Here is a 19,823-nt window from a genome sequence, read left to right as displayed (position 1 = left end):
GCCCCACGGCGCCGCTGCTAGCCCCAGGGCCCTGGCTGCAGCCGGCGCAGTTAGCACACCGGGAAAGGCCGCTACCCCTTCCCGAGCGCGGGGAGCAATGCGGCAGCAGCGCCGAGTCCCGACAGAAAACCTGCCCCGCGCCCACCCCTTCCGCCGCCGCCCCCTCGGGCGTCCCAAGCAACGGCGGCCGGTTTACCGCGGCCACGCTCCGCCCCGCGGGCGGCAGCCGTTGCTGCGCAACGAACGGAGCCGGCGGCGGCTGAAGGACGGCTCGGTGCCCCCGGCCCGGCCAGCACCCTCCGGGCCAGGCCACGGCCGAGCCTCCCGGGGAGCCCCCGCCCCAGGCTGTCCCGCGGAAAGGGCAGGAGCGAGGCCTCAGGGAGCACCTGTGGCCCGGACACAGCCCCGACCGGCCCGAGCCGTAGACTTCCCACCCGCCTCAGCGGGGCCCCGGCCAGCCGCCTTTTGCGGGCTTTGAGCCTGAACGAGACCCTTATAAGCCTCAGCATTCGGAACCGGGACCAGCTTCCTATGAATACCAGGGGGTAAGGCAAGGGTCTGATCAGCCCCAAGGACTGAGAAGGAGCATTTATCAGCCACGTGCGCCCGACCAAGACCCCTACCAAGCACAAGACCAAAGAGGAAGTGTCAGCTGGACTCGTGCACCAGGACAAGCACCGTATCAATCACAGACCCCAATTCAACACCTCTATCATCCACGGGGAGCAGAACAAGCCTCTTACAAGCTACAGGTGCCAGAAATAAACATCAGTCAGAGATACCCACTGGGACAAGACTCTCATCAAGGACAGGTGGCAAGGCAAAGCATGTATCGGTCACATGCACTAGGATTAGACCCTTACCAAACACAAGAACCAAAAAGTGCCTATCAGGCGTATGGAGTAGGACAAGATTCCTATCAAGCCTATGAACGTGGGCATGGCCCCTATCAGCCACATGAACCAGGTTATGGTCTCTATCAGCCAGGATACACTCCATATGATGATCAGATACCCGATCCCAAATCCCGAATGCTGGCAATTCAGAATGCAAAAGCCTATTTATTGAAGAGCAGCACAACATCTGGCCTGAACTTGTAAGTCTGAAAAAGGGACACAATTGAAAGGGGTAGGAAGTATGAGTGGAGAGAAAAGTAGTGTTGGTAAAAGGGCAAAGGGTTGTGTTAAGAAAGGGAGGGATACCAGGGAGGTATATATAGAATGGGAGAACATGTTATAAATGCAGTAGTTCATTGCTGTGTGATACTTGTGTGTGTCCAACATCTTTCGGAATCAAAATTCCTAAGGAAATTTCTAGAATTCAAAGGGAAATTGATTTGATTAAGAGCAAGTTTAAATTCAGCTTCAGCTCCTGAGGCAGGTGCAGTATATACCAAAAATGGAAGATGGGACTACTCCTAAGTATATTATACTCCAGCTAGTTTCAAGTCTAATTTCCCATCATGCTCCATGACCCCCTTTCATCTAACTATTCCAACGATTTCTCCAAAGCTCCAGGTGATTAGCTTCTACTTTAGATATTAAAAACATAATATTCTAAGACTTTTGTATATTAGGCCAATAATATTTACATTTATATGACAGATATGATCATCTTGCTAATATGCTAACAAAGATACTGGATGAACAGCCCACCAATGCAGTAGACATAATTGAGAATATCAGCAAGGATGTGAAGTGGGCTCAGTTTCAGAAAAAAATGGACACTCTTCGAGATGAACATGAGATTCTTCCAACATTTGAAGCTGCAGAAAAGCGTAAAGCTTTGTTCCTCAAGGCAGATGGAGAAGGACATGAAGAACTAGAAGAAGACATAGTGAGTTATTATCAGAGAAAAATAGATATCATATATACTAGGGAATGGGTGGGAGGATGGTGGGAAGGGAAAGGAGGAAGGGAGGAATTTGTGATCTCCCTTGTAGTACTGCCTTTCACGATCATATAAATAATTGCAGCCACAGTACCATGTACCCTCTTCATAGTTGAGTTAGTCCCATGTCTAGTTGTGAAGAAGAAAAGCCCTCTGATTACTTAGTTGGGATTATTTCCTGTAGTAAATCTAATATCCTGAACCTTTAAAATCATAGGTGTTCTAGAGATGATGAACAGAAAGTAAAGTTTACAATATCTCCCATATGCCAGTTCAACATGGAATATTGCATCCAAATTTCTTTCCTTTATCTAAAAGTGACATTTCTTTACCTAAACTGACCATAATTCTGGACACCAGTTTGAGAATATTGTGCACAGCTGCTACTGTAAAATAGAGAATGGAGAATGTTGTGATCCTTCGAGCTCCAGCTGTGGTTCCAGTCTGTCCTCCAACTAAAAAACAAATATGATTATAATGAAGAACTACTAGAACTGAAAAGCCGTTTCTTAAAACAAGGGATTTTTCAGTATTCAGTTGCTTATATGCAGAAGAATTTGTACCCAATGAAAAATTAAGAGAATTCTTATAATAACCAAGGGAAACTAATGAACAAGATGTTGATTTTCATATGAAGTTACCAGTATATATTCAAATGAATTGTCATTGCAGAATACAAATACTAACAACAGAAGAGCTAGTCTTTCATCTTATCCATAGCCTATTACTTATTTTACAGTAACAGTATACGATGGTAAAAATGGAAAAAAGTAGGGTATTTCAGAAAGGAATTTTGAATTTTTCATACTCCTGTCTATCTTGCTTTGATATAAGAAACCTGGAAGGGCCAAAGAAGTTCCACATGAAACTAGCACTACTTCTTCCAAATTCCCTACCCTGCCATGTACAACTTCTAATATCTTTGTCTGTGTGATATAACCACCTACCCCCATGAAATGAGAGAAGGGTGATAAAGCGAATGGAAATAACGAAATCTTCATTATTGGCCTATTCCTGCTTCCACTGAAGCCAGCTGGAGTCTTATTATGGACTTCAGTAAGAGCAGGGGCCAGTATTATAAAAAATGCAGGGAGCTTTATGCCAAGGTGTTCAAAAGAACAACATTCACTCCAGAGAAATATTGCTGGTCTGGTGTGTAAATATATAAAATATGTATTATATTTTCCCCAAATGCATCTGCCACAAACACAAGCAAACACAGTGACACTGCAGGCATCAAGGCCTCTTACAGAGCTGACATGCCCTAGCACTGAAGTCCTTTGTAGATCCTGTGTAAGAATTCTGACTTTCCTTATTTTGCAGTAATTAAAAGTGAGTTTGAATTTTGAAATCCCGTATTCTAAAAGCTGCAGTTCATCTGTGTTCTCTTCTTTCCCTTAAAATGGCATTTTTAATTCTTCTAAATGATAGTGGAAGATGTAGTGAATAAAAGTCTGGAAAGCACTTTGAGCCAGTGAGTGGCACTGTAGGAAAGTATAACATTCAGTGGATAACATGTTTAATTTTTCAAATAGATAATTATACCGTTCTTCAGCTCTAACTCCGGATCTTCTTTCCTAGGGAGAGACCCCTCTACCTAATGTGATGGAAACAGCCTTTTATTTTGAACAGGCTGGAATTGGCTTGAGCAAAGATGAATCCTATCACATATTCCTTGCTCTTAAAAAACTAATTAGTGTTCAGCCAATCCAGACCTGTCGTTTCTGGGGCAAAATTTTGGGGCTGGAGATGAACTATATTATAGCTGAAGTACAGTACCATGAAGGGGAAGAGGAGGAGGAAACAGAAGAGGAAGAAGTTATTGAGGAAGGAGGGAAAGAGATGGGTGAGGTCGAAGACGAAGATGAGAAGAAAGAAAAAGATGAACCACCAAAGTCCACCTATAAGCCCCCACCTGTCATCCCAAAAGAAGAAAATGGGACTGGGGCTAATAAATATGTCTACTTTGTCTGCAATGAGCCAGGCAAACCCTGGGTGAAGCTGCCTCCAGTGACGCCAGCCCAGATTGTCTGTGCCAGGAAAATCAAGAAGTTCTTCACTGGTAGGCTGGATGCTCCTGTTGTGAGCTTTCCTCCTTTCCCTGGAAATGAGGCCAATTACCTGCGTGCACAGATAGCTCGGATCTCAGCAGGAACCCAGATCTCTCCCATTGGATTTTACCAGTTTGGAGAGGAAGAAGGAGATGAAGAGGAGGAAGGGGGAGGAGGAAGAGATACATATGAAGAAAACCCTGATTTTCAGCCCCTTTCTGTGGCTGAAATGGTAGATTCTCTCTCCACATGGGTACACCATGCACAGAGTATTCTAAAGCAGGTATGTTCTGGCATAGCTCACGTGGACCTTGGATACCATTCACACTGTCTGTGGTCCTCGTGGGGTTTCAGAATGTAAATGAAAACTCCTCACCTGCACATTTGAACTATTCACCAGAAATAGTATTGGACTGCAGTATTTTTCTACAGAAAATATATTTGATATATGTTGCACATATTTACATATATTTTTATATATATTTTGATATATATAGGAACCTTCTAGGTTTAGTACTGTTTTCTATGGTGTGTTCTTAAGATCGAAACCTATCTTTAGATAACAATATGGAGTTAGGCCTTGATAGATAACAATAATTTCTGGTAATCTTCTCCTCTATTAGGCTTTCTCTTTTGAAGTCCTTACTTGACAAAAATGTTTTAAATTCTTTTTTCTTGGGTAGGATGCTAAAATGCAGATAGCTGATGATTGTATGCTAAATTGAACTTATTTGATGTATTCTTCTGGTTTATTTTTTGTTGCTTACTTTCTGCTGTGAAACACGCAAATGAAAAAGCTTAAAAGCTTGTGATATCAGGCTAGTGCTGGAAAGAGGTATTACTAATTTGATGATCATTGCTGGATGACTTGCTGGCTAGGCTACCAATTCAAGAATGCTAGTATAAAATAACGGCAAATGGTAGGAAATAAGGTTTAAAATTATTGCCAGCAAAACAATAGTTGTAAAAATAAAATCTATATGCATTAGAATCTTAAGAATATTTTGTTATGTTCCTCTGACTGCTAGCTAAATAACAAGGCAGACTTTAAAAGGAAGGGGCCAAGTCCGTAAGTTAAGCCTCTTAGTTTGCAGTCACTGGTAATCTGGCAAGGATATAAATCAAACTGGCAAGGAACTGAAGACTACAAAATAACAAAAAGCTGATGACAGAGGTATAAGGTTATTCTGAAATAGTAAGCAGGGATGAGGGAGGAATGAGGGATATAGGGAACACTCTGCCAAGAGGATACAATATTCTGCCAACAATATACCAATTATGGACTATATATTTTTCTTTTCTTCCCCACCTCCCTTAACTGTGTGCGTGCATCTGAGCCAATTGTTTTAACTGGCTTGCATTCTTTCAGTGATTGTTACATGTATTTATTATTTTTCCATATCAACGATAGGGTCGCTGTGTTTGGCTTAATCCTTTTCAAAAATCAGAGGAAGAAGAAGAAGAAGAGGAGGAGGAGGAGAAAGCAGAGGAGCCAGATGAACCACAGCAAGAAATAGGACCTCCTCTTCTCACTCCCCTCTCTGAAGATGAAGGTATTCTTTGTGGAATATGAAGGTTTTGATAGAGAGCCACTAGGAATGTTGGTGTTTAGGTAGTAAATATTTGAAGTTATAGGTCTCTGACCCTTCATGGGGCAATATAGTTTGCCCCTGTGGGGTAAGCACATTCTTTTACAAAATAGACCAAAAGCAAAATGGTTAACAGTATTGACATTAAAACTGAAATAATTGGGTTTACTAGTTAACAATCTTGTTGAATACAAAGGGAAAAAATACGTCAGACTTGTCAGGCTACTGCAAGTTCAAGACAGCTCACTACATGAAATACATTCAGCTATTTTTCCATCATCTTTTTAGACAAAAAAAAAGTGTGTGTGCACGTGTAAATAAAATATATATACGTATACACATGCATAGATATACAAATAAGAATTTAGATCCTGTAGCATATTACTGCAGTGAATCATGGGAATATGGGAACCTGAATATTAGATTACATCAATAGTGAATTATTTTCCTACTCTCCATTCTTTGATCAAGGTGAAATATAACTACATAATTTATCCATAAGTGATAAACAGCCCTTAACAAAAGAAACAGCGGTGAGTACTACTGAATTTCAGGAACATGATCTTTTCTGTACGTGGCTCTGTTAGCATTCCTGTGCTACCTACCCATACATCCAAACTACCTGTTTGAATACAGCGCCTATATTTATGGCTTCTGACTTCTGGCTCTTGTAACATGCAACTTATTACAACCATTGCTTGAATTCTGTGAAAGTCTTGTAGCTCAGTCTTAAATATTTTGTAGAGGGTCATAGGTCAATTTATTCATAGACTCTGTGTGTTTGGCTGCCTCCAGGAATTCAGAACATCCCTGCTTGGACAGCTCAGCCTTCTACAGACCTGATCCCGCAATACGCTGTTGCAATCCTCCGGTCTAACCGATGGCCCGGAGCGTATGCCTTTGCATCTGGCAAGTGAGTAGCTAGTTGACATCGTTACAACACAGACTGTATATGCTAAACACAGATACCTGTCTAATGAAGTCAAAGTTGCTTTATTATTAATTCATTGACTGAATTCTAACTATTCCAGAGACTGATGGAGAAGGGCACTTAAATGTGCACAGCAACAGTAAATATGTATTTAAGACTGAAAATGAATCATCACTGGAAAGGCTAGTATAAAGTTAATGGATGTAAATGTCCAGTTAGTATTTGGGCACAGTCCTCGAGTTAAAACCTATATTCTTGAGTCTGTGGTACTTTATACAAAAATAGCTACATTCTGTGGTTCTAATGGTCACACATTTCCACTACACATGGTACCATCTTTTAAATACTTCTGTTATATCTGCACAAGTGACTTTTTGCACAGCAGAGTAAGGAAGCCTGACAGTAACTCCACTGATGTTTTGTTGGGAGGAGAATGTGTGATCTTTCACTTCTCTTTCTCAGGAAATTTGATAACATCTACTTTGGCTGGGGTCACAAATACAGTCCAGAGAGCCATGCTCCTGCGCTGCCTCCGCCAGTGCAAGCAGAATACCCCAGCGGGCCAGAAATCACTGAGACTAGAGACCCCACTCTGGAAGAGGAGCTGGCTTTCAAGGCTGCGAGGGAAGAAGCCTTAGCTGCAGCTGAGGAAGAGGAAGATGAGGAAGACATTGCTGAGGATGATGAAGAGGAGGAGGATGATTAAAATACAGGGGGAAACATTTTTATTTCTAAAGTTTAAACATGAATAGTATTTTCATAAATTAGTCGACCTTAAAAGAAACACAACTGGAGCATGCCTTCTTTTTTGATTTCTGTAGGCTCTCCTTTGCAGCTACCTTCCCTTTCTTCCCTGCTCCCCCAAGCCCACCCACGCTGGCGTGAAGACTGCATTGCTCTCACTGGAAGATAACACAACAACGTAGCCTCTTTTTTAGAAGAGCGGGCAAACACAGTCTGCTTCGGTTTCCTAAAGTAATACTGCTTTGAACCAACTTAGCTGCCAACCACCAAAGGTTCATGTTGTTCTTCTAACCCGCACTTCAATACCTGTATAAATTTTACTCAAAACAAAAAAAATAAACATAATTACATAGTCACGTCGCATTTATGTGTGAGAGCATACTATTTAAATTCAGTAGATAGCTTATCAGGTTACCGGCCGAGCGGACGGCCCTGACACTGCCGGCGGCCGCCCTGCCGCCCGCAGAGCGCCGCTCCTACGGCGCCGCAGCCCTGGCCGGCACCATCGCAGGACTCTCGACAGACAGGGGGGTGTCGCTCATGGGTTGTTCGGCCATCTATCTCTCACTACGCTTTCCCTGCCCCCCCCCGTCAGCTGTTGGCGAGTGGTACGTTCCGCCGCGGCGTCTGCCCTGCGCGGGCCAATAGGAAGCGGCCTCGGGAGAAGTTCAAACGGCGGTGGCGGTTGGGTCGCTGCGTTGGTCGCCTGGGTGCGGGCGGGCGAGAAAGGAGCGAGCGGCTTCCCTGTCACAGGCAGCGCGTGCCCGGGAGGGCGGCCTCGTGCCCAACAGCCGCGGGCATGGCAGACGAGGGAGCTGTGACGGTCTGTGTGCGTGTGCGGCCGCTCATCGCCAGGTGAGGCTCCGTCCAGGCGGGAGGGCCGCACCCGAGCCCCCGGCCTGAGGGGCGGCTGCAGTGCTGCCCGCAGCCTCGGGGTCCCTCGGCTTCCCTGGGGGTTGCTGTGTCCCCTTCACCTTCAGCTGGGGCCCTAGAAGCGCCGCTACCGCTCTACGAAGACGGGGAGGCGGGGGCATAAACGCGGCGTCCGTCCCCGTGGAGGAAGGAGAGTGCCGGAACAGGGCTGGCGAGGGCCTGGGGAAGAGAGGTGCTCGCGGTAAGGGGGTAGACCCGCGTTATAGGAGCAGTGTCCCAACCTAATGAAGCTAACAGAATATCTCTTCTTTTAGAGAAAATGCTCTAGAAGATAAAGTGTCACTCCACTGGAAAAGTGAAAATAATACCATTTCTGAAATGAATGGTACAAAAGTATTCAGTTATGGTAAGAATATGAAAGCGATTATTTTATTTTGATGCTTATATGGACCTTTGTTACTGTACTTTGAACGTATGCTAACATCAGTGACCTTAGCTTTTTGCAACGTCCCTGAACTTTTTTCCAACTTCATAATTTTGAAGGACTGCCACTGGGGCACACAGGACTTTAGTTTTAGTCAGTACCAGGAATGTGCTTTTGAAGTCAGCTTCCTGATGGACGTTGCTTTCTTTGTTCTGGTTCATGCTGTAGAGTGGTTTTGGAACACGAGCTGGATTCTTTTCATATGAATTCCAGTTACAAATAGACTAGACTAGGGCTAGTCCAGAGCATTTAGGGAGAAGGGGGTGGGGAAACCCAAAATTGAAAAGTGCTAGTGTGGATGTTAGATCCTCATAACTAACTGCCTCACCTTGAGTCTCTTCCTACTGATCCACCCTACTTGTTAATATGATTGTAGCCACTACAAAGGTTTTTTTCCCAAATTATAGATTCAATAAAAGCATGCTCCAAGCTAGGAGTTTAACAAGTAGCCTGCCTTGTCAGGCTTACAATCCTCATAGATAAACTAGCTGTAAATGTTTTTAGGATTAAATGGGATGACTGTTTAACTGTGTCCATCATTGCTAGTTTTCCTGACACGTCTGTTGTCTGTTCATTGTATCTTTCTTGGTCTGGGTTTAATATTTCTTTTTTTAAAAAAAAAAAAAAGAAAGCCTGCATTAATAGTGTCATAATTATAGTTTGTAGGATAATTCAAATATAAAATATCTGTTGCCCATTTATTGGATTTGAAGTAGTGATACTGAGTGAGATGACAGCTTGTTTTTGACTTGCAATACAATGGATTTACATGCTTTATTTTAAATTTTTTTTTTAAGATCGTGTCTTTCACTCAAGTGACAACACTCAGCAGTTATATGAAGGTGTAGCTGTTCCAATTATACAGTCAGCTGTGCAAGGTTATAATGGTAAGTTTTAAAACTGTGTTTAAATCCTGTTTGTGATGTATTTCATAAGTAATTAGTAAAATTCAACCATCTTTCTAGGCACAATTTTTGCTTATGGACAGACTGCTTCAGGGAAGACATACACAATGATGGGAAATGAAGATTCTGTGGGCATTATCCCTAAGGCAATTCAACATGTTTTCAAAATTATTTGTGAGGTGAGCAATTCCATTAAATTGGAGTGACTGAAAGGACTAGTAATGTTTGTGATTGTTACAGAAAAATGAATTATAGTATCAAGGAGCTTGTGAAGGAAATGAATTTATATCGGACCATATGTTGCAGTTGCTTTGCTAGCCTTGCAAAGTTGAGTGGTTTAAAAAAAAAATAATGGGACTCTTAGTTGGAGTCAAATCAGAACAAAACTGAGGGGGTGTTGTTAAACTTGCAAATATAGTAAACCTTGATTACAAGTGTAAGTAGATGCTCACTCATTAATATGGTAGATAAGGTAATGTGAAGCTTTGTGTTCTTTATTCTGCTATTTTAAAACTTTAAAAAATTAACAGTATTAAAGACTTTTTTAGTGGGAAGAATGTGACACTAAATTTACTTATTTCAGGCTTTCAAAAGAATCATAGGCTAATTGCTTAATGCTAATAGGAAGTAAGGAAAAGGTGTAAGTTCAAACAGTGATTTCCAAAACATCACCTGCAGAGCACTTGCTTCTGCCTTGAGGATTTCAGGTAATTGCTATTAGTTATGTGAAATGGTCACTGCTCCTTTGAGGAGGTGCAGAGTACATTAAGGGGTCTATAAAAGTAACTAAAGCCAAGAAAGCTTTCCATGGTGCTGTAGTCCTCGAGTCCATTGTGCAGCCTTTCCTCACCCCAGTGTTCTCTACCAGGGAGGTAGGAGAAGCAGCAGCAGAGTATAAGCAAGCAGAGAGAAAAGACTAGGTACACAGAGAGGAAAGAGCCTAAGCAGAAGGAAATTAGATATGGAAAAGGCACTTAAGTGGAGTGACTATTGTCACACTTCTGTAGAGCAGTTATCTTTTATAACCTACTAAAAGTGATATACCATTAATGCATCTGGAAAGAGATGGATAGAAGAAAAATGATCCTGTATTGGTAGATGTTAATGTGCAAAGAGGATGGGGGCGAAGAAATATGTGTAATGATATCTAAACATATACCTTGGAGTTCAGAATACTTGCATTAAAAGGTGTTCATTAAAAGGTGTTCATTGATTAATCTGTTGGGGGTTTTTGCCTTTTTTTTTTTCCTTTGGACATTAGATTCCAGATAGAGAATTCTTGCTAAGGGTTTCTTACATGGAAATCTACAATGAAACCATTACAGATTTGCTTTGTGATATCAGGAAAAAGAAGCCTTTGGGAATTCGTGAGGATGTTAATGTAAGTGGATGTCATGTAGTGTAAGTATTGTATCTGCTTAGAGTAAAGGAAGTAGTAAAGAAAAATTTAAAAAAAGCACTCTTCAGAAGCATCTAGTTGAAAACTTTTCTGTGTCAAATTGTGTAATTGTTATCTTCAGAATTACCAGAAGGACACTTAATGTAGTAGAATAACAACAGTGAAGTTGAGCTTGCTGTTGCAGGTTTACCTTTATAAATGTTTGTAAATGTAGACTTAATCCGCTAAGTTTTCCAGGATAGTATACTTTATTTAACTTTGACAGTGAATACTTGGAAGTTGTTTGCAGAAGTTTTATTAGCTACATGTGATGGGTATTAAGCCTCTAGCTCAATGTGTTAGAAGTCTTCAACAGATATACAGAGCTACTTTAATACCATCTTCATATAATCTACAAAGTAGATACACTTTTCACCAAGTGTAATCACAGAATATCCATCAGACTAGAACTATTTGGTAAGATGATCAGTAGGGAAAAATAAATCTATATTAATACCATCTTCAGTCTCCAAGTTTTATAGCAAATAATAAAAATTGCAGGTTTGTGGTTTTGTTTTGCGTTTGTTTTTGTTGTTTTTTTTCTTTCAATACCCTAAATGATCAATGCTTTTGGAACCTGGGAAGAAGGGAAACTTAATAGTTATATGATTATGGCCTTATAACATTTACTGAGAAATATACTCCTGGATTCCCTCAGAAAATGTCCAGAAAGATATTTCCCTTACTAGTTTTATTTTTAGGAAACTTTCTAGATATCTGTTGTTTGATTCCTGTGCCTTTAGGCTACAGTTCTGATAAAGGTCTAAACTTTCTCTGTTCCTTGCGTTCAGAGCAAAAAGACAATCAACTGATGTTGCTTCCTTTTAAGAAGGAAACAAACTGGAATAAATACCATAATAATTGCTGGTAATGTTAATTTAATGTATTTAAGTGAGTTTTAGAGTTCAGTAAAATTTATTGCTCTTTTTCTTAAGAGGAATACATATGTAGAAGATCTGATTGAAGAGGTGGTGGTTGCCCCAGAACAAGTTATGGAATGGATCAGAAAAGGAGAAAGTAAGTTGTTTAGCCAATGTCAGCTGCTATCTTAAAAAAGCATTGATGAATCGGATATATCTAGAATCATGGGGTAGCTCTTTGAGATTGTATTCAGAAATCCATGTTTTTCAGATAGTTTTAAAATTGTACTTTTTGTCTGTTATCTCCAGTTTATCCGAATATAAGCAGAAGTATTCTAATATTGCTTTTTGACAGAAAATCGCCATTATGGAGAAACAAAAATGAATGAACACAGCAGCCGTTCCCACACTATCTTCAGGATGGTAAAAACTATTTCACTATGAGGAGGGGTTTTATTATTTTTGAAGTGACAAAAACTTTATCGCACCCTCTTCTTCTAGATCATTGAAAGCAGAGAACGAAGTGACCCCGCAAATGCAAACTGTGATGGAGCAGTGATGGTATCCCACTTGGTAAGCTGTACTCCAAGAAGTTATTAAGTAGACATTTAAGTAGAGAATCTACTGTTACCGCTTGCTTGAGAGAAGAATGTTACTTTATAATGACGTTACAAACGTGCTTTGTTGTTAACTTCTATCAGACATTTCTTAAGCAGAAATCATGTTTCTGATCATCTGTATAGAGGGAGACTCCTGGGGTGTTATCTAGAGGATATCTTCCCACCAAAGGGAATTCTGACATGGGAATAGTTCCTAGACAATTCATGCTGGATTGGGGAGTGTTATGCTCTTCCCAGGAGAGTAAGGCACTATTGTCAGAGTGCTCTTGCATTTTGTTAAACACAGCTTCCCCTACTGACAAGTTCCTGATCCCAACACACAGTTCCTGATCACTGACAAGCCCAGTGAAATAACCTCTAAAGTGGGTAACCTTAAGGCTTCTCTTATCCTCAAATTTAGTTGTTAAAAGAACATGTGGCCTACAGCTGCAATCGCCAGAAGATTTATTTTTTCAAAAGTAACCCCACTTAGCATTTTTGGTGGATTACTAGTATATGAAATATCCTAAGCTGGGGGGAATACACTGCTGATCTCTAGGGGAGTGTTTTGGTTTTTGAAGCCTTCTCTATACAGCCTTTCCTTGATTCTCAGAAAAGTATCTAAATCAACCGGAGGAATGAAATCAATATGAAAGCATGCGAGCTTGCCAAAATCTGCATGAGCACTCTTATTCAGAATTGAGAATAGCATTAAGTCAATCGCACTGTGGAAAGCTTTCTGTTCTGGCTTCATATGAAAAAGCTCTGGGATCTGAATGTAAACACTGCTCATGCAATATCTGGGCAAACTACTGCCTGCTTTTTTTCCTCACCATAGCTTATGGGATCTACTCTTCTTACACTGGCTCCCCCTCTCTGCCCTGTCTCTCTGTTCCAACTGACTTTATAGTAACCTCTTCTACCGGGGGGAGATGGAGAGGTTTTTTGGTCTGTTGCTGTTTGGTGGAGTCAGTACAGGATTTTACCCTTCTGAAACAGAAAGCAATTAAAGTGAGGGCTACTTGCTCAGGCAAATCATTACAGGATGCTATAAAGTACTAGTTGACTTTGAACCAAATTGAGTGAGGCTTTTCATCTGGTATTTAATTTCTTCCTTTCTTTATCCCCACAGTGACAGGCAAGGAGAGACAGCTGATTCAGGACAGGGTGCTAGATAATCTCATCTAGGCTCTCTTTCCCATGAAAGATTGAACCAGATGATCTGTGATTCTATGAAGCTTTCCATGGCTTGAATCTGTAATTAACACTTCTGTATTGAGAAACTATGTTTATCTTTTTGTTAGTGAGGGTAGAGGGAATTGCACTGCAAATTTGAAATACTATTTGGAGTGGGATTAATAGAGTTCATACAAATTTATTCCATGTCCTTAAGTACCTTGAAAGTATTGGTTGGTATGTGTGTAGTAGCTATTGATTAGTTCCAATAATGACGGACATCTTGCTTTTTTCTAAGTGTAACTTTAGTTTATGAAGTGCTTATCAGAGATTTAGAATTAAGATGATCTAAAACTAAATTGCCTCAGAACTAACCTGTGAAATATTTAATGAATTTGCAGAACTTGGTAGATCTGGCAGGCAGTGAAAGAGCTAGTCAAACAGGATCTGAAGGTGAGTGTTAATGAGGCTCTCCTGGTGACCACTTCTGTTAATTAACCCTTATGAGAGACTATGATAGAAAGGAAATTATTTGATCTATGTGCTGTTGTGTTACTTATTGTTTATAAATCTCTTTTTCCCATTGGTAGGGCAGGATCTACTCAGGAAAATACAAAATGTATTTTGCACTTCACACAATTGTTTGCTGTAAAGTGCAAACAATTAGGTAGTAATATGGCTTTTCTAGAATAGCAGCAGGTCCAGCAACAGTCATGCACTGAACTAATAGAATGGAGATGAATCAGTAAAGATTAACCTGTAGTGAAGAAATTAGAAGCTTGTAGAGACTCATACATAAAGGTGAACAGATGGCTCACTCTTTAGCTAAGAGGAAGCTTAATTGTTAACAATGACAGCACGAAGCTGCACAAAAATGCCTTTATCATTTAAAAAAAAAAGTTATCTGAGAGGAACACAAATTAGTATTCTCTCTTACAAGGAATAACTAAGCCAAAAGTTGTATCTAAAGCTGATTTGGTATACTTACACATGTAAATATGGGCATTTGCAAAATTTAAACAGGAAACAAAATTAAAGTTCTTACGGTCCCAGCTACTCACTATGTAAAGATTAATGCTTATTTGTGATAGATTACTATCTTATTTTGATGCATTTTGGCTATTATAAAGGACTTGATACTGGCTGCTGATGGGTCATAGTGCATTGTGGCACTTGGATTTAATTCTTGAATAATCCCTCTGAGCATAACATAGCATAAAAGCCTGACAGGTTGAAAATGTATCTTAATGTTGTTTTAAATGAGGAAAAAAAAAAAACCAAACCTACTGTGTGATACCTAGGTGTCCGACTGAAAGAAGGCTGCAATATAAACCGGAGCTTGTTCATTCTGGGTCAAGTTATCAAAAAACTTTGTGATGACCCTTCTGGGTAAGCACTTGTGTTTGTATACCCGTTTTAAGAGAAGTCACTAATAAACTAAGAAATTCAAATCCTTTATATATATTCCTATTTTATGTAGGTAACTATTTCAAATAACGTATTACCTCTAGAAAAGGTATTTACTGTGTTTTTCTATACAAAAATATGATTCTTTCTTCATTTTCTTTTCTTCCCTCTTTTTCATCAGTTTCATAAATTACAGAGACAGCAAGCTGACTCGAATTCTGCAGAACTCCCTTGGAGGAAATGCTAAGACAGTTATTATTTGTACAATTACTCCTGTTTCTTTTGATGAAACGCTCAGTACCCTTCAGGTAAAACTTCTCACCTGTTTTCAAGCCTTATTCTGAGTCAAGGCTTCATTGTAGACAGGTTGGAGGAGTGGAAAATGTAATCTGCTGGATCTGTAGTCACTTGAATCTTCTAAAGGTCCTCTGTCAACTTGGAACTTGAAATATTTGTTTTGAACACAACATCTTTTCCCAGTTGTCATCCTGTACTAGGTTGTCTAACGAGCTTTCTGGCAGTTGGAACAAAGCTCCTTCTCTCACCTTGCAGGCAGCAGATAACCTCTGTTTTCTCATTTGCCTTTTCCAAACACAGTTAGAACTACAAGTCCTTGCTAACACAAGATGTTAGGTCCTACAGGAAAGGAGGGTAATTGAACTATTCATGAACTGTATTCTTTAGGTAGGATTGTCTTCCTTTTTGGTGGTCTCTTGAGCTTTTTATTAAATAAAAAAAACCTTGGTATATTTTTGATTAAATATTAGGCTCCATTTTTTTAGGTATTAATATCGAGCAAAGAAAACCTACCTTTTCAAAACTTAGAATACATGAAACCTAAGCAAATGTAAACATTTGTGTCCTTTATCTAATAAACTGTCCCTTTTAATTCTGTTGGGGAAATATGAGATATAATAAGTCTTTTGATACATTTGTTCTCTAACTATTGCCCATGAGAGAATATTCTTCCAGTTTGCCAATACAGCCAAAAGAATGAAGAATACTCCGAAAGTCAATGAAGTACTTGATGATGATGCCCTCCTGAAGAGATATCGCAAAGAAATTCTGGATTTGAAAAAACAGCTGGAGGAAGTATGTAATAAACTTATTAAAATTAATCTATCCTCAGTACTGATAGCTATTTGGAAACATTCTGCTTTAAACCAAAACCAGTTAAATTTGGAGGGGTAGGTAAACTGTTTAAAGTGGTATCTGTCATTTCTATTGAGAGAATAGAAACTGAAAAGGTGATGTGAAGTTTAGAACAACTGATGATAGTCAACATATCTGTGTGAAAGCTAACACTGAATGAGATCAACTAACTGAATTGCTTTCTTTCTGTAGGTTAATGTATTTAAGAAATAGAAATTTGTCATGCCTTATAGCACATTTTAATATTGCCACAGATCAAAAGGAATAATTAACTGACATTTGATAACTTCTTATATTGCAATAAAAGATTCAACTTCATTCATATTTTTCCTCTTTACCGATGTTTAACTTCAGTTTGAGTTGCAAGAAGTTTCAACTGCGTAAGATCACTGTCAAAACTTATGTCACGTATAGGCAGAAGATATATTTAAAAAATGAACAATAGTAACTTCCCACCAAACAGTGTAGTCTCTTGTGTTCATCTTTCTCCAAAAAATTATGGACTTGAGGAGCAATCTTGCAAATCTTATTAGAGCATAGATTATAAAAGATAAAGCAGAGGAAAATCACAATTCTGAACATACTGTTTTGGTGGATTAAATCATCAAAAGATGCTCTTTTTTTTTTTTTGCAAATAAAAAAAAATAGTCATAGGGAAAGTTTAAGGAAAAATAACTGACCTCTTATTTTTAAAGAGAATTAACTTGCAGTATAAACTTGCACCTAGAAGAGTGTTTGCTGTCTTCTGAGACAGTAGGTAGTGAGGGAAATAATTAAGTACAGAAGTGTTTGTTGGAAAGTCATGTGAACTTTGAATTACTCTAAAGTATTGTAAGGTTATGATAAAGTTGTCAAAAAAACTAGCTACTCTAATGCAGTTGCTTTACAACAGAATAAATTTTCAGTACTTCAAATTTTAAGAGACCACATGCATTAGAGTAGCTTGATGTTATTTGACAACTGAATCATAGTTCTCAAAGAGCTTCAGGCTTCTGGCACCATGGGAAGGTCGTCTTAAACTATGTTACATTTGAAAGAATGCTTTTTTTTTTTTTTTTTGTCCCTAGAAGAACCTGAGGCTGTATTGCTTTTGACCCCTTTAAATAGTAAATCCTACAGGTAAATTGTAGACTAAATTGTTGGTTTCGTTGTTAAAGATTGAAGACAGCTCTTCCAGACTTAAAAGACTATATTTAAAAACAACTACACACGTATTAGTAATTGTGTATCTTCTGTAGGAGTAGTTTGTGCTCTTAAAATGTCAGTTTGATTAATATTCTTTTTATGGAAGGTGTCTTCGAAGACTCAAATTCACGCAATGGAAAAAGACCAATTGGCCCAGCTGTTGGAAGAAAAAAACTCTCTTCAAAAAGTACAGGAAGATAGGATACGGAACTTAACTGAGATGCTGGTGACTTCTGCCTCCTTTTCCTCAAAACAGAATGCTAAAGTAAGCACCTGTTCTAGATCTTATTTGTTAACTCTGAAATACTTTGCAAAAGGTAATATTAAATACATAGGGTTATATTGACAATGAAAAATAAGTTTGATAGGCAATTTTCACATCACTTTTCTTATTTTTAAAGGGGTAACTTTGAATTGGTACTCACTCAGAAGTTATTTTAAATGTTGCCTTGCAGTGAACAGACTGCAGAGACTTTTTCTTTCAAACTGTTATGCTGTAGTTTAATTTTGAAGAAACTGCAAAACACTGTCTAGTTAGCTGCTGGTACTGTTATAGAACTAGCCTAATGCAACATCTACTCTATACTTAGAGCTTTGGTTTTATCACTTTTTCTGCAAATACTGGTGGTTTTTTTTTTAAAGGCGAAGAGAAGAAGAAGAGTTACTTGGGCTCCTGGTAAAATAAACCAGGCGAATGTGAGCTATTTTGAAGACTTCGAAAAACCAAGGCTGACTGAAACAAAAAAAATGAAATTGTCTCTGTCGACACTACCAGACATGGAGGATTGTAAGTATCTTCAGGAAAAAATACAGAAACTCTGCAAAGCAGCTTTGAAATGAGAAATAATCCTTTTAATAAATCTAAGTTAAAAAGCAAATTAACTTGCCAACAATATGAAAGCTCCATTTACTTGGCACTATACTACTCAGATTGTGTTCCATGAACCCAGTTTTGAAAGAGTTACCTGTAGCCCGTAAGGAAATTACATTTCTTTGCCAGCAAAGAATGCTGCCTGGAAGGGAAGTGGTTTTAGCACAATAATATTGGTAGTTCTTGTGCTGGAAATAAGGATCACTTTATTTAAAAAGTGGGACCATGAGTCTTACTATCCTGGGTGAAATAATGTTTAGCAAAGGTCTGTTGGATAACTTTGCAAGCGTTACTTAGTTTCCCAAAGGGAATAAGTCAACTCTCTGATAGCACGCACACAGAAATGTCCCTGTACAGACTTTCCAAGGAAATTACCTTCTCCCCCCCCCCACTTCTGGATACTGAGCTTTAATTTGTTAAAACCAAAGGTAAGAGCTGTGAGGTAAGAGGCAGGGTCTACAAATACTTCTGCCGTGCAGCCTACCCCAACCCCCCAGTTTTTTGTAAAAGTAGTCAAGGTTATTGTTTAACATCCAAACTGTGTTCTCCCCCAAAAAAGGAGGGGAAAAAAAGGGGGGGTGTGTGTGAAATTCCAAAATCCTCAACAAGAATAGAGAAGTCATTACTCAAAGATCAGACTGAGATACAGAGAAATTCAAGGACTTATTAGAGGAGCGAGGGATGAGGAAAGTTGAACTGAAGATAGGAGAATAATTGGACAGTATTGTAGCTGAATTGCATTTTCTTACAGCCTTATTACCTATTCTTCTGTCAAACTTTTTTGCTTGTGTGTGGATTGGCAGGGTTTTCTTCTGTATGTGGGCAGGTGGTGCTTTTTTCTTTAAATCTTGCAGGATGCTGTTGAGTGGTTCTTTCCTTGACAGTTAAACACTCTTCCTAGTCTGTAATTCAGTATATATTCTGGATTTGGTTTATTATTCATTAACTTGTGATAAGGTGGTCAGCATAAGTGTAGGGACTGGACTTCTAGTGTGGTTCCCTTTCATAAGAGAAAATCATGGGATTCAGAAGTCCTACTCAGTGTGCTACATCTTTGTCATTGAATGATTGTTTCCAGTGTGATAAAACTCTTTGATAAGAAAATAATTCTTGATGTCCAGTTTAAAATCTACTGCTACTCTATTTTTTTAATACACCTTTATTTTCAGCTATGTTAGAGAATTCTGAACATGACAACCAATGTCTGATGGCTCCTGATCAAACTTCGGATGTAGAATGGACTGCTGGACCTAACATGAATTGGGTAACATCATAATCTATTTTGGTTGTCTAATACAGTGCATATACAGTACATGCTCCTCAGTAAGATCAGCCTTACTCTTCTGTAGAACATCAATATTCTTCTGTATGTCTGAAGAATTATTATAACTGGTTGGAAAGTAAGTCTCTTGGTCAGCTCCGAAGTTGTGGGATGGTTCTGTGATTCTATGGTTTTGTGGCAAATGATCCAGTAAGCTTTGGTATTTAAATAGGACTAGCTGTGAAAAGACAAGCAACAAGGAATGTAATACCAAACTTGCTTGATCTTGTAGATCCGTTAACTGAGAGCGATTCTTTTTCTAGACTCAGAGAGACTTTGAAGAATCTGTGCAACTCTGTGAAGCGTTAGCACTAGAAAAGGTAAGTCTGTTCTTTATTTTCTAGAAA

General features: G+C 39.3%; 2 protein-coding genes across 7 annotated transcripts in view; both read left to right on the top strand.

Annotated features, from left to right (window-relative positions):
* The first annotated feature begins 210 nt into the window (after nt 1–210).
* On the top strand, nt 211–7,531 carry LOC142408706 (radial spoke head protein 4 homolog A-like). 3 transcript variants are annotated; one of them, XR_012775383.1, is made up of 6 exons: nt 211–1,096; nt 1,605–1,836; nt 3,472–4,224; nt 5,353–5,494; nt 6,002–6,063; nt 6,326–6,376. XR_012775383.1 is itself a non-coding variant. In XM_075499280.1 (6 exons), exons 1-6 carry the CDS (start codon nt 828–830, stop codon nt 7,165–7,167), a joined length of 1,758 nt encoding a protein of 585 aa, XP_075355395.1. In that variant the 5' UTR covers nt 211–827; the 3' UTR covers nt 7,168–7,531. The 3 variants fall into 3 exon arrangements, 2 of the variants coding, with proteins under 2 accessions (XP_075355395.1, XP_075355396.1); XM_075499280.1 differs by lacking the exon at nt 6,002–6,063 and adding an exon at nt 6,924–7,531 and having other exon boundaries at nt 6,326–6,443; XM_075499281.1 differs by lacking the exon at nt 6,326–6,376 and having other exon boundaries at nt 6,002–6,310.
* A 338-nt stretch (nt 7,532–7,869) lies between these two features.
* The window catches only part of CENPE (centromere protein E), a 38,814-nt gene continuing 26,860 nt past the window's right edge, over nt 7,870–19,823 (top strand). For all 4 annotated transcript variants that reach the window (XM_075500661.1, XM_075500662.1, XM_075500660.1 and 1 more), the window contains exons 1-16: nt 7,870–8,060; nt 8,393–8,484; nt 9,360–9,449; nt 9,528–9,646; nt 10,729–10,848; nt 11,841–11,922; nt 12,121–12,188; nt 12,267–12,338; nt 13,942–13,993; nt 14,842–14,929; nt 15,129–15,255; nt 15,920–16,039; nt 17,391–17,549; nt 17,927–18,071; nt 19,325–19,419; nt 19,740–19,796. In XM_075500661.1, coding sequence (XP_075356776.1) covers nt 8,005–8,060; nt 8,393–8,484; nt 9,360–9,449; nt 9,528–9,646; nt 10,729–10,848; nt 11,841–11,922; nt 12,121–12,188; nt 12,267–12,338; nt 13,942–13,993; nt 14,842–14,929; nt 15,129–15,255; nt 15,920–16,039; nt 17,391–17,549; nt 17,927–18,071; nt 19,325–19,419; nt 19,740–19,796 — 1,542 coding nt within the window. In that variant the 5' untranslated portion in view covers nt 7,870–8,004. The remainder of the gene's footprint in view (nt 8,061–8,392; nt 8,485–9,359; nt 9,450–9,527; nt 9,647–10,728; nt 10,849–11,840; nt 11,923–12,120; nt 12,189–12,266; nt 12,339–13,941; nt 13,994–14,841; nt 14,930–15,128; nt 15,256–15,919; nt 16,040–17,390; nt 17,550–17,926; nt 18,072–19,324; nt 19,420–19,739; nt 19,797–19,823) is intronic.

Source organism: Mycteria americana, chromosome 4 (genome assembly GCF_035582795.1).
Source record: "Mycteria americana isolate JAX WOST 10 ecotype Jacksonville Zoo and Gardens chromosome 4, USCA_MyAme_1.0, whole genome shotgun sequence".
NCBI classification, from domain to species: Eukaryota; Metazoa; Chordata; class Aves; order Ciconiiformes; family Ciconiidae; genus Mycteria; species Mycteria americana.
This window is presented reverse-complemented; position numbering and strand designations above follow the sequence as displayed.

Coding starts and splice junctions, on each gene's coding strand:
- LOC142408706 (XM_075499280.1), top strand. CDS start 828: ATGTATCGGTCACATGCACTAGGATTAGACCCTTACCAAACACAAGAA. Junction 1,097..1,604: donor ACAACATCTGGCCTGAACTT/GTAAGTCTGAAA, acceptor TTTATATGACAG/ATATGATCATCTTGCTAATA. Junction 4,225..5,352: donor CACAGAGTATTCTAAAGCAG/GTATGTTCTGGC, acceptor TATCAACGATAG/GGTCGCTGTGTTTGGCTTAA.